At 42.2% G+C, this 12867-nt stretch overlaps 1 protein-coding gene across 1 annotated transcript in view; it reads right to left on the minus strand.

Moving 5' to 3' along the window:
- Window positions 1-12867, minus strand: part of GPC5 (glypican 5) — a 1172420-nt gene that overhangs the window by 930177 nt on the left and 229376 nt on the right. Inside the window, exon 3 of the mRNA XM_028526582.2 lies at window positions 9093-9787. Within this exon, the coding sequence (XP_028382383.1) occupies window positions 9093-9787 (695 nt within the window). The remainder of the gene's footprint in view (window positions 1-9092; window positions 9788-12867) is intronic.

Consider the following 12867-nt stretch of genomic DNA (forward strand, 5'->3'; position numbering starts at 1 on the left):
CATTTTTAGTGTGCTGTTTGGATGATAATTAGGAGACACATGGTCCCTCTTAGCTCCCAAAGTCTCGAGAAGAATATGCCAACAAAAAGAACAAAGCTATAAATGGTATTATCCACTGGAATATACTGGTTTTCCATTTGTATGAGGCAATTTTCAAAATTATACATTAAAACTTTTTACAACAGCTTTATTGTTATGCAATTCACATGCCATCAAATTCACCTTTTCAAAATATACACTTCAGTGAATTGTCCTATGTTGCAAAATGTATAGCCATCACCACTATGTAATTTTACACTCTTTTATCACTTCCCCTCGCAAAAATAATCCAAAGGCATTAGCAGAAATTTCCACATTCTCCACTGCCCCATCCCCCCAGCACCCAGCTAACCACTAATATACTTGCTGTCTCAATGGATTTGCTATTCTGGACATTCCATATGAACAGAATCATATAATATGTGGTCTTTTATGACTTTTTCCACGTAGCATAATGTTTGCAGGGTTCAGTCACGTTGCAGCATGTATCAGCAATTCATTCCTATTGTATTGTGAAACAACATTCCATTGTATGGCTAAAAATGATTTTATTTATCCATCCATCAGCTGATGAACACTTAGGTCATTTCCACTGTTTGGCTATTACGAATAAAACTGCCGTATTATGAATAAAACTGAATAGCTGTGCATGCCTTTTGTTTTTGTATTATGTTCTCTTGGGTATATACATTGGTCTGGAATTGCTGGGTCATATGGTAACTCTATATTTAACTTTATGAGGAACCACAAAACTGTTTTCCAAATGGCTGCACCATTTCACAATTCCTCCAGCAATGTATGCACGTTCAAAGCTCTCCACGGCCTCACCAATGCTTGTTATCATCGATAGTTTGTTCTGCAGCCAGCCTATGCAGCGTGAAGTAGCATCCCATTGTCTTGCTGTTTTGATTCGCATGACTAATGTGTAGACAATCTTTTTTAGTGACTAATGATGTAGAACATCTTTTCATATGTTTATTAGTTATATGTATACCTCTTTTTGGAGAATATCTATTTAAACCCTCTGCCCATTTTCATTGGGTTACTTTTTATTGATGTGATGTCTAATTATATTAATTAGTGCCTCCATGTAAACTTTAGCTTGGAGAGTGTAATTCCTGATGGGAGTGTCTTATTTAAATGCTTCCAGTAATTTCATTATGTTCTTCGAATTATATAACAATTCTAATATTTCTCAGTTTGTTTAAATTTTATTTATTCATTTTTAGAGAGGGAAGGGGAGGGAAGAGAAGGGAAGGGAAAGAAACATCAGTGGTACAGAGAAACACTGATTGGGGGCCCCTCGTACACACTTGGACTGAGGACTGAACCCGCAAACACGGCACATGCCCTGACCGGTCATCAGCTGGACACCTTTTGCTCTGTGGGGTGATGCCCAACCAACTGAGCCACACCAATCAGGATGGTTTTCTATTTCCATTATACCTTTAATTTGCATATTTGTTACTGCTGAACCAGCTCAAAATGGTCCTAATCGGTTTCTAACAACATAATGAGTTGCTTTTCAGAGACAACAGACCAAAACAGCAAGTCATATGCAGAAGAGAGAACTTTGACCTCCAGCTGCACCTGAAACCAAAGTCTCACCCTTCTCATGAAACCGAAGGATGGGGACATGGCTGGAACTTGAACACCAAAAGCCTTTCGGAGAGAAAAGGCCTGTTACCCAGGAAGATCCTGTGCTGAAGCCCGTTAGTTACTACAAAAGACTGAGTTCCAAGTTCCTCCGATTAAAACTTGTCCCACCAGCGCTTCCACACACATGTTCGCCTGAAACTCTGCCCTGAGCCCTGGACTGGGGAGGCAGGTTTGGGCTTTTTCCCCATCTGCTTGTTGGGCTACTTCTTGAAATACAGTCCTTCCTTCTTGTACACTAGATGCTTCAGTAACTGGTCTTACTGCACATCAGGCATATAAGCTTGTGGATTCACCTACATATCCATTTCTATGATTTTTAATCTCTTAATTTGTTGCTACATGTACGTTGATGATGTTTGGCTCATTCCTGAAAGATATTCCTTATACCTTGTATCCTTTATTATTGTAAAGCATACTTCTTCATTTCTCATTGATTTTGCCTTTTTGTTTTCTGATGTTGTTGTTGTCCTCTATTCCTCCTATGGGAGTAGCCCCTCTACCTCTTTGTTGACATATTTAGGCCTGCTGACCCCACGTGTGGCTCCGGGGCGGGAGCAGGGCCCACGGGTGGCCAGTCAGAGCATCGGTAGATGCCTCAGAGGGAAGAGGACGCCTGAAACCACAGACATGAGCAAGAGCACAGGGCATCGGGAGCAATGAAACATAAGTCCCATTTTTCCTGGCTAAACTGAAAGGTGATGAGCCTACAGGCGCATTAGCTTGTCACCACCTGGAGACTGCCAGCTGGAGAAACAAGCTCCCACGGACAAAGGCTTCCCTGAGAAGCAGCATCCTGATGACATTCATGAGGAAGTCGATTGGGTCGGATCATGTAACTTTTTTTTTAAGATTTTATTTATTTATTTTTAGAGAGGGAAGGGAGGGAGAAAGAGAGAGGGAAACATCAATGTGCAGTTGCTGAGGGCCTTGGCCTGCAACCCAGGCATGTACCCTGACTGGGAATTGAACCTACGACATTATGGTTGGCAGCCAGCGCTCAATCCACTGAGCTACACCAGCCAGGACAGATCAGGTACCTTTTATATGGTCTTTTATATAGAACCATATGACCAAAAAGTTATATGGTCTAACATTCACTTGCTTCCTTAGGAGAGTTTAACTGAATTCCAGTTTCTGTCCCTTACTACCAAAAAAAAAAATTCTGTCCATTATAAGCGATCATTTTTCTAGTGCCTTTTTTCCCCTCAATGTGGTAGGTCAAAGTATATTTTTCAAAAGAATAATAAACATGACTTGGAAACTAATCTATACTGAGCATTTGTGGAAGACTCACTCGACGTGTGCCATTCAGGAAGGGAATAGGCGGCACAGTCAAGCTGCTTGAAAGGTGAGCGCCGGCCACTAGCGTTATGGTCCGTGAAAGAAGCAACATGGGGTTATTATTCCAATGTTAGAGGTAAAAGATAAGATTATTATTATTCAGATAAATAAAAGAGTAACTTCACCAATTTCTCAAACAAAAATATATTTAATTCGACAGGACAAATATTATTTTCAAATTAATATCGAACTTTACAGAGCATCATGTAGCCCTTATAGTAAGTACACTAACAATGAGAAAGGGGAAAAAGCATATATACGTGGAGATGATTCAGGCAGTCTCCCCTATTAAATCATCAAAAGAGCATGGAGGAATGTTTTACATTCCTTTAATTTTTGGGATAATTTTTTCAATAATTGCTACTTTATTGAGGAGGGTTATAACTACATAGCTTTTGGCACTATGGCCAATTTTTGTGGGAGTCCTTCTTTACCCAGTTGGGAGATAAAGGTTTCCTCTCCCCAGATCAAAACCTGGCGGTCACCTTGGCGTATTGCACTGAGCACAATAACCTCCCGGCCCATCCACGATGGTCATCGCCAGAGAGGAGAGGGGCTGAGTGGGTTGGGTGGAAAAGGTAAAAGTTAAGAAGTACAAACGGGTAGTTATAAGACCATCATGGGGATATAAAACACAGCCCAGGAATATATAGTCAATAATATTGTAATAACTATGTATGGTGCCGGGTAGGTACCTGTATACCCGAATGAAGAAAAATAATATTTACTATAAACTGTAATGGAAAAATAGAATAACATTGTAAACCATGAAGGTCACCTTGAAACACACATCTCCATGCCCATGATATCCAGCATCAAACATTTACAGTTGGCTGATGGAATAAGATGGTATCGTCTTCAAATCAGACGGTCCCTACTGCACAGAGCCAGATCTCAAAGATCACTGAAGAGACCAGTGCATACCTTACTACAGGCCCCCTGCCACCCCACCATGCCCCTTTCCTGGGTTTCCTTTTCTACCAGTGTTTATATTTCCCTTCAGTAATTTCGCAATAATTGCAGCCCTCACTGCAGCAGTGCCTCGTCTGCTTATCCTAGTCTCCAAATGAACGCAGAGAGAGGCCGAAAAGGGAATAAGCAATGAGCAAGCCTGTTTTCAAAAGTGGGAGGTTCTACCTGTTTCAAAAGGTAGCTGCCAAAGAGTTCTGTGTCAGCTGCCAGCCTCCTGATCCATGCAGGCCCTGCGGGAGCAGTCAGAGAGGAACATGGGAATGGAGCGGATCACATGGTTTGACTGAACCATTTTGAAATGAAAAATCTTCCTTCGTTGTCAATGTGAAAATAGAGAAGTGAGTAGAAACCCTCCCCAGGGCCTATCACCCCACCTCTCACCCTCCCCCACCCACGTTCAAGGTCAGCCAGACGTAAACCAAGGGGACACTAACAGTTGGAGTCTTCTCTGACCATTGTGGGCTGGATTAAGTCTCCAAAGCCACAAAACAAAAAGTTTATTGAAGAAAAAGAGGATCAGCAGCCAGGACTGGGGACCTCCAACCGTCCATAATAAATCTTCCCAAATAATAGAAGTTATAGACGTGGGGAGATATTTCCCTGCTTAGTCCGTGAGGCAGCCAGGAAAAGCCTCGGTTGGCCAGAGCACCCGGCCACCCCCTCTGGCCTGCAGAGCCTATTCCATTCCCTCCGGGCCCTGTGACATGACAATCGACTTTGTGGGTCAAGATGTGGGGACAGTTGGGAGGCACTGTTCTTCTTGTCATTTCTATTGCCTGTACTGAGGCCTGCTCTGATTTCTCGGCACTACAGTTCTGGGTAGAATTCTTAATGTAGAGCTACATGGTCTCTTGTGGCCACAGAGTCATAGAAACCTGAGATGAGTCATCTGTGGTCTTGGGGTCCTTGGAAAGTCTCCTGATGCCATAGTACCGTAATAGGGTCCAGAACCTGGGGTTTCTGGGAATGTAGGATATCTCCCATAGGCCTGTCTGGGGGATAGGAGACATGGAGCAAGGCCATTGAGAGTGATTTTGCATATCAATAATAGCAGGCTGGCTAGGGAAAGGTGTGCATGACTTTGACCCATGGTATAACTTGGAGGCAGCTCCCCTTACCACACCTATGCTAGAGCTTGGAGGTGGTTCACTCCACACCATGGGGCCATGCCTGCCCGGACTAACTCTAGTGGCCAAGGAAGGCTGAAAAAACAGGAGCGCTGGCACTTGTAGGTGATTGTGGGAGGAGTCAGAAATGAGTTTTTGGAGGAGGTTCCAGGCTGGAATTTAAACCAATGGCTGGCCACCATGAGGTACAGAGACAATTCGGGGCAAGGACAATGTGAGACGATGCAGGAAGGAAAGGGCTGACAGGACTCTCGCTGGTGGACCGTGAGGAGGTGCCACGTGGTTTTGGATTAAGAACTGGAGATCATAGCAGCGACACAGCGGATGGTGCTGGGGATTGCAGAAGACCCGCCCAGCTGAGCAGGGATTCCTGGGAGGAATGGGCAGTTAGCTGAGCTGCAGGCTTCTATTTCTTCTCCTGGGATACAGTGCCCCTGACTCGCCTGACTGGGCAAAGGGAGGAAGGCCAGGACTCTGTGTGTGTGTGTGTGTGTGTGTGTGTGTGTGTGTGTTTCTGGGTGTTTTAAAAGGAGTTTGGGGTTTTAACAGTGACATTCCGCCATTACTGTAAACCTGCATAACTTTTGAATAAATAGTTCCTTTCCTTTTCACTAGACTCTGGCATTGAGAGCCATAGTTCCTACCTGGCAATGGGCAAGATGAACCTAGTACAGAAAGTACAGAAAGTACAGAAAGACCCTGGGGGAGGGGACCTGTTTCCATAACAGTATCTGGGCTCCCCAAACAGGTGTATTTGGTAACAGTACTTGGTATGATGCTGACCTAGGAGGCTCCGTGCCCAGAAGTGGGGACTGCGCTAAAGGAGCTCAGCCTGGGCCTAGCTCCCCAAGGAAGGCCATGAGAGGTGGTGGTTTTCACAACCAGAGGGGGAGTTGTGTTTAAAACCTTCATTACGACATGAGAAGGGACAAAGAACTGGCCAGTGGAGTGTCTGTCCCTCCAGGAGAAAAACATCAAATTGCTGAAAAGTTTTGTCATTTTTTTAAGAGAGTTTGGAGACCTTCAATCCACTACACCGAATCCAAACTCGAGAACCTACTATAAAACACAGTGAATGTAAAGATCATGAATAAAGAGCTCGAAAGCTATAGTTCTTTACTTGGGCTTAGAGAAAGCATGAAAAGAAGAAAATTCTAAATATATTAAAGTTCAGCGGATCGCCAACACGACACACAAGGTTAGCTCCTTAGAAGACACATCCAACAAATGCAACATCAAGTAGCTGCAACCAAAATAGCCTTCAAACACCTGCAGAAAAGTGGAGAACGGCTTCAGACTGCCCTGACAGAGGCTTTGAAGGAAAAGTCCAGTCTCCAGAGAATCCTAAAGCTGCTTTCACAGGAATCTCAAAAGGGGAAGGAGGAGTGGGCAAATTTACTAACGAGAGGAGAAAATCAGAAAACCTGCCTGGAGAGGGAGTTCTTAATAGTAGTCAGACCAGGCCTACAGGCGCACACCTGCTACAGAGTAGCCCTTGGGCTGCTGTTCCTGGGGAAGACAACAAGGATTGTGGGAATGTGGAACTAGATACACCGATGGCATCAGAAAATGGAAACCTCTGAACTGATGAATCCAAAGGATTGTTGATTTTTGCAACTGAGTTTAATACCAGCTGACAAATTCTTGAACAAAAAACTCACGGACATGGACAATGGTGTGGTAACTGCTGGGGGGAGGGGGGTATAAAGGAACTAAATGGTAATGGAAAAAATACAGCAAAGGTTTTTTTTTAAAGCAAATATACAAAAACAAACTGCATAAGCTAGAATTTTCAATACACTTAAAAATCATTTGAAAAGCCTCCAGCCAAGAAAGCTTTGTTGCATTCTGAACACACCCAGGTAGAAAGGGAGGGACAAAAACTCCAAAAGAAAGATCAAATCCTGGCTGAACTTCATCAAGAAAAAGAAACAAGTTTTTATCCAGTTTAGAGAGAATTTGCCTCCATTTAAGGCGGAGGAGAATCTTTCCAAACCATATCATTAATGCACGTAAACAGCTACACATTGATAAAACTCAAGAAAAATTATTTCAGAAAAATTAATAGGAATCACTAAGTATTATTAACACTTTCTTATTTGCAGGTTACAGAAGCTCATATTATTGGGATAAGAGATCTGTTAGCTCAGAGAAACCTCAATAACTTAAAACAAATGTATATATGACACAAACATTAATTAAGAAACAACTTATGTTTTCTGGAAATTAACCTTCTGCTTCTTAATTTAGAAAAAAGGTGGGGTGGTGTTTCACAGACGGAGGCCTGAAACCACAACCAGGAACCTTCCAGACCCCAGACTGAGGCAGGAGGAACATCTGGCTGTGATAGTGAGGGAACGCCAGCTCCGTGCCTGGTGTCCATTAGCTCTCAACCCCCATGACCCCTCCGAGCTGGTTGACTCCATCCTGACTCAGCACATGCTCCAGGAGAGCAAGGCAGAGCCGTGTGGTGCAAGCAGCGATCTCACAAAGACAGCACGTGTCGAAGAAGTGAATAAAATAGGAGGGAAGAGCCTAGATAGACGATATCAAGCCAAGAGGCAGAATTAATAGCTTTCACATATCTGAAGTCCCGGATGGCTAAGACTTGCTCCCTGTCTTCAAAGCATTACATTCTCGAGTATCGCATGTGGCAGTCCAGGATGGAGATACTCACTCACTGGAAACATGAACTTGTCAGTGGTCGCTGTCCACACACTCGATGGACCACTCTTCTGGGAGGTCTTTGTCCAGATTCCCTTTATAGGCCTTCAGACCATCATAAGACATTTAACCAATTTCCCTCACTTAGGAAATTAGGTATACATAAAGAATTATGGTCATTGGTAATTATTCTCAAGGAATTCATACCACAGTGTTTCTCAGAAAGATAAATCACAAATTAATCATGTAACATTTTTAAAAGCCTTATGAAATATTTATTCAAAAGTTATGCAAGCTTGTTATCTAGTATGTTCCTAAAAATAATTAGACTTACCTCCTGAGGTACATGGGTCTTGATTGGCCCTCACCACTGCCAATCATTTCAGCCTCAGGAGAGGTTATCAAAGGACCAAATAGGACTTCTTCCCCCCAACCCCAAACATCATGGCCCACATTTGCAGGGGGCAAATTTCCAAAAAGATGAAGGATGCAGATATCATCAGGCGTGTGTTTCTCTAATGGTTTAAATCGAAAATGCTTTTGATTTTCTCAGGAAATTGAGAACAGTTTTTTCCAGTTTAAATTCATCCAACAGAAATATGATACATCACATACCTCTATGGATTTCTTAAAGTGGAAATATGTATTTACTGAAACTAGACTTGGAAATACTGATCTCAGAGATTGTTTTGGAATGTGAGAAAGTCATTATTTGCTGCCTTTCCTGCACTTTATTTTGAATTTGTTAAATTCACTGAGGTGTGAACTGGTTATCAAAGCTTGATAAACAGCTTATAAATCACTTCGAAGTTGGCAGAAATAAATATTAATGAATCAATTTTCAAGGAATTTAAAATCAGTTTCTCCTTCTGTCACCATAAGTTAAAAAGAGAATCTCAGTATTTTCATTTAGAAAAGAGTCTACAATTTTTTAGTAATAATCACTACTTATCAAGATAGTCATAGGACTGTTTATGATATGAAACCGATTTACTTAAAAGAAAAGAATACTCACCGTAAACCCAAAGATTTCATATGATAAAAGTTTTGTTTAAAACCTATTTATCAAACACAATCACAATGATGATTCTAATCCTTTGAGATACTAAAGTGCTTCATGGAGGTTTGCTGAGTACTGGCCTCAGGACAGGGAAAGAAAAAAAGTTAATCTTGCTAAGCTTCCATAATTTCCAAGTGCATAATCATGTGCTTTTAATAGACCAACGTTATGTATATGGCTCATCGTCAAATTCTAAAAAGTCGGACAGTAAATATGGAGTGGCTGCTTACCTGTTCCGATAATTTTTGTCCATCCAGGTGCGCCTGCATCACGGCATCATTAACAAGCAAGTGGAAGTTCAGGAGCACGTGTTCTATGTCATACGTCCCATGCATGGCATCTGAAAGCTCTTCCAAGGAACGGAGGTACGCATGCCAGTGTGGGTCCAGCTCTGCCACGTGTGCCAGGCAGCCCCTCACGACGTTGAGGCAGTACCCCATGCAGGGCTTGCTGAGCACCAGGCCCTGGCAGTGCGGACAGTACTGCATCCTCAGGAGGCCTCTGCCGCACTCTTTGGAGAAGTGCAGATGGTCTGTGGTATTGATGACTTCAATGCCCAGATTCAGGGCCTGCAGGAACGTGCGGCTGGGCAGCAGGGACCTCCCCATCTGCCCCATCACTCTTTGGGGGATATTCCCAAATGGACTAATGTCCCGGCGAGCCATCCGGATGCATTCTGAGTATTCCAGGGAGCTGTCTGCCACACTGGGGTTAATGAGATGATTGTAGACTAGAGGGAAGAGACTGTCAAAGAATCTGTTCACAAACTCTTCAGGATTAACATCTGCACCAAATAAATAGAGCCCTACATCAGTGAAGAACTCTTGAACTGAAGCAGCGGCTTCTAAGGCCATGTTCCTGTAGGTGTTGCAGAAAAGTATACTGGTGTAATTTTCTGCTTGTCTGATGAGAGTTTCAAGGGTTTCTGCAACAGAAACAGAGGTAAAGGATGGAAAAGCTTAGTATTCATGTTATAACGGTTCGTCCATCTGCTCCAGAGAGTAAATGAGCTTAATGCGTTGAAACTAACCTATGGATTGGTTTACACTCTAATTTAGCTTTCAAACCCAATTTAGCTTTCCAAGGATAATGGCTGGTCAACAGTGAGCACTACACACGGAACGCTTGTTTTAAAGAAATGCATTTCCTGGAATCAAACACCTTTAAAAAGTACAGAAATAAAGAAGGGTAAACATATATGACATTTTCTGATTTTATTCCATAGTCATTCAGAACCCACTAATGATAGAAAAAAAATGTATCACTGAGAAAACAATTTACCATCGTGAGTTCATTTTTTTTTTCAGTTTTCTTTTTTTCAGAAGAGAAACGAATAAGTAATACACTAGTTACTCCAAAGAGAGGCTAAGTTCCCAAAGGGAAGCCTGGCAATCCTCAGATCTCCCAGCATGTTCAGATTAAAAAGAAAAACATTTTATGATTAACCTTTAATTCTCAAACCTCATTTAGCCAATGGGAAAGTCATGGACAGTATTAGCTGATGAAAAGAAGTAATTATGAGATCGTCTTCTCAACTGTCTTCTGTTGCTTTTATCATGTTTGCTTATTTATTGAATTTATTGGGATGATACTGGTTAATAAAATTATAGAGGTCACAGGTGTACAATTCTATAGTGCATCAACTGCTTATTGTATTTTGTGTTCACCACCTGAGTCAAGTCTCCTTCCATTACCATTTATCCCCCCTGTATCCTCTGCTACCCTCCCCTTTCTTTCTGGTAACCACCATACAGTTGTCTGTATCTATGACTTTTTTCCTGCTTGATCCTGTCACCTTTTTTACCCAGCCCCCCAAACCCCCTGCCTCTCTGACAGCTGTCAGCCTGTTCTCTGTATCTATGAGCCTGTTCCTATTTTGCTGGTTTATTTTGTTCATTAGGGCTCATGTATGAGTGTGATCATATGGTACTTGTCTTTCTCTCACTGGCTTATTTCCCTTAGCATAATGCTCTCCAGGTACATCAATGAGATTAAAATGGGTAAGATTTCCTCTTTGTATAGCCAAGTGGTATTCCATTGTGTAAATATACCACTGCTTTTTTATCCACTCATCTACTGATGGACACAGGCTGCTTTCAAATGTTGGAGATTGCAAATAACGCTGCAATGAACATAGGAGTGCTTACAGTCTTTTGAATTATGTTTCGGGCTTCTTTGGATAAATCCCAGAAGTGGAATCGCTGGGTCATAAGGCCATTCCACTTTTAATTGTTTGAGAAAACTCCATACTGCTAGTCTTCAGTTGGTTATTCAGGTTGATTGTTCTATAATTTAGTTGTAATTTTGGTTTGGTCGGAGGGGGGCGGTGGTGAGTGTACCTTCCACGAAGTCTGCCACCATCTTGGATCTCTTGTTTACCATCATCTTATTTTTAAAGACTTTGCTGTGGGGCTTTTTATTTTCTTACTTAAACAGCTGATGCTTCCAAGTCAATTTCTCCACAGAAAGAACAGAAAATAATTCATCCACAAAGTAAGGGAGGTTGTAGTAATCAGCAAGTAAATGTCATACTTCAAAATGATAGCTTTAGGTAGCAGTCGGCCACCTTGAATACACCAGTAATTACATTTTATAATTAGCCTAAATATAATACCGGACTATATCAATATATAATTAATTATAAAATATATTAATAAAAGCATCTCCCCAAACCCCAATCTTACAGTTTTTAGTTAGGTTGCAAAAGACCATACAATAATTCAGTTATCAAACCAGTGATTAGGTGATTACCAAAAAAGATATAACAACGGTAGAATAAAATGAAATAATAAAAAGCAGAGGTGCAGGGAGAGCTGGTGAAATGGGACCGAATCATGAATATGCCACAGTAGCCTAAGAGAAACTTACCACTTTCACAAAAAACACAGATACATAAAACACAATGTCATGTGTCCTGATTGTGTTCCAAGACTGATTCGGATTGGCTGCCAGGCTTTCCTGTGCTATATCAAGCTACACACTATCGTGTCCCCCTGAAAATCCATAAGTCGACACCTAATCTCCAACGTGATGGTACTGGGAAGCGGGGCCTATGGGAGGTGCTTAGGTGATGAGGGTGGAGCCCTCATGAATGGGATTAGCACCTTTAGAAAAGAGATTTCAGAGCGCTCCCTTGCTCTTTCTGCTAGGTGAAGACCCAGAGAGAATATAGGGCTGTCTGTGGACCAGATAACGGACTCTCACCAAATTATGAATCTGTGGGCACCTAGGTCTTGGACTTCCCAATTTCCAGAACTGTGAGAAATAAACCTCTTGTTTATAAAACCACCCAGCCTACGATATTCTGTTGTACCACCCTGAACCAAGAGATAGCATCTACCTTGCAATCAAAGGCAACAGATTTTAAAGGCCATTGCCACCGGAGTACTACCAACTGTCGGCTGTTAACTCGTGTTACCTGTGCCTCTCCAGTGCTCTCGACAGCAGAAGCTCAATCCTAGCACTCAAAATGTGAAAGATGAAAATACGGTGGTAACGGAAGGCTTCAGCTGCCATTAGCGGCTCTGCCTGGTGAGAGAGAATTACCATCAGTTTTCCCAACTGGCCTGATCACCGGGGCTGCCTGGGGAAAAAATACGGAGTCCAGGTCGCAGCACTGCGGGTTGTAACTCAGCACATTTGCTCTTGGTGCAGGAATCTACATTTAACTAGCAGCCAAAAAAAAAAAAAAAAAAAAGGGAGGATGAATTTTTTCAACTTTTTCTGACTTGGCCAGTTTTTGAAACACTGCAATTCTGTAGATCTCCATAAAACATTTTCTTTTCTTTTTACCAAGTGGGTCAACGAGCATCCCGCCGTGGCAGCCCGACCCCGCAGCTGCAACCTGCAATGTCAGCCACTGCTACGGCTTTCTCAGACTCACAGGAGTGAGTGTGAAAAGCAAATTTAACCGTTGTGGTCGAAACAAACATAACATGCTAAGCTTATTTATGTATTTATTTTTATCAGTAACATAGGCTCATTTCTCTGAGCACCTTCTGTGTG

This window comes from Phyllostomus discolor, chromosome 11 (genome assembly GCF_004126475.2).
Source record: "Phyllostomus discolor isolate MPI-MPIP mPhyDis1 chromosome 11, mPhyDis1.pri.v3, whole genome shotgun sequence".
Taxonomy (NCBI): Eukaryota; Metazoa; Chordata; class Mammalia; order Chiroptera; family Phyllostomidae; genus Phyllostomus; species Phyllostomus discolor.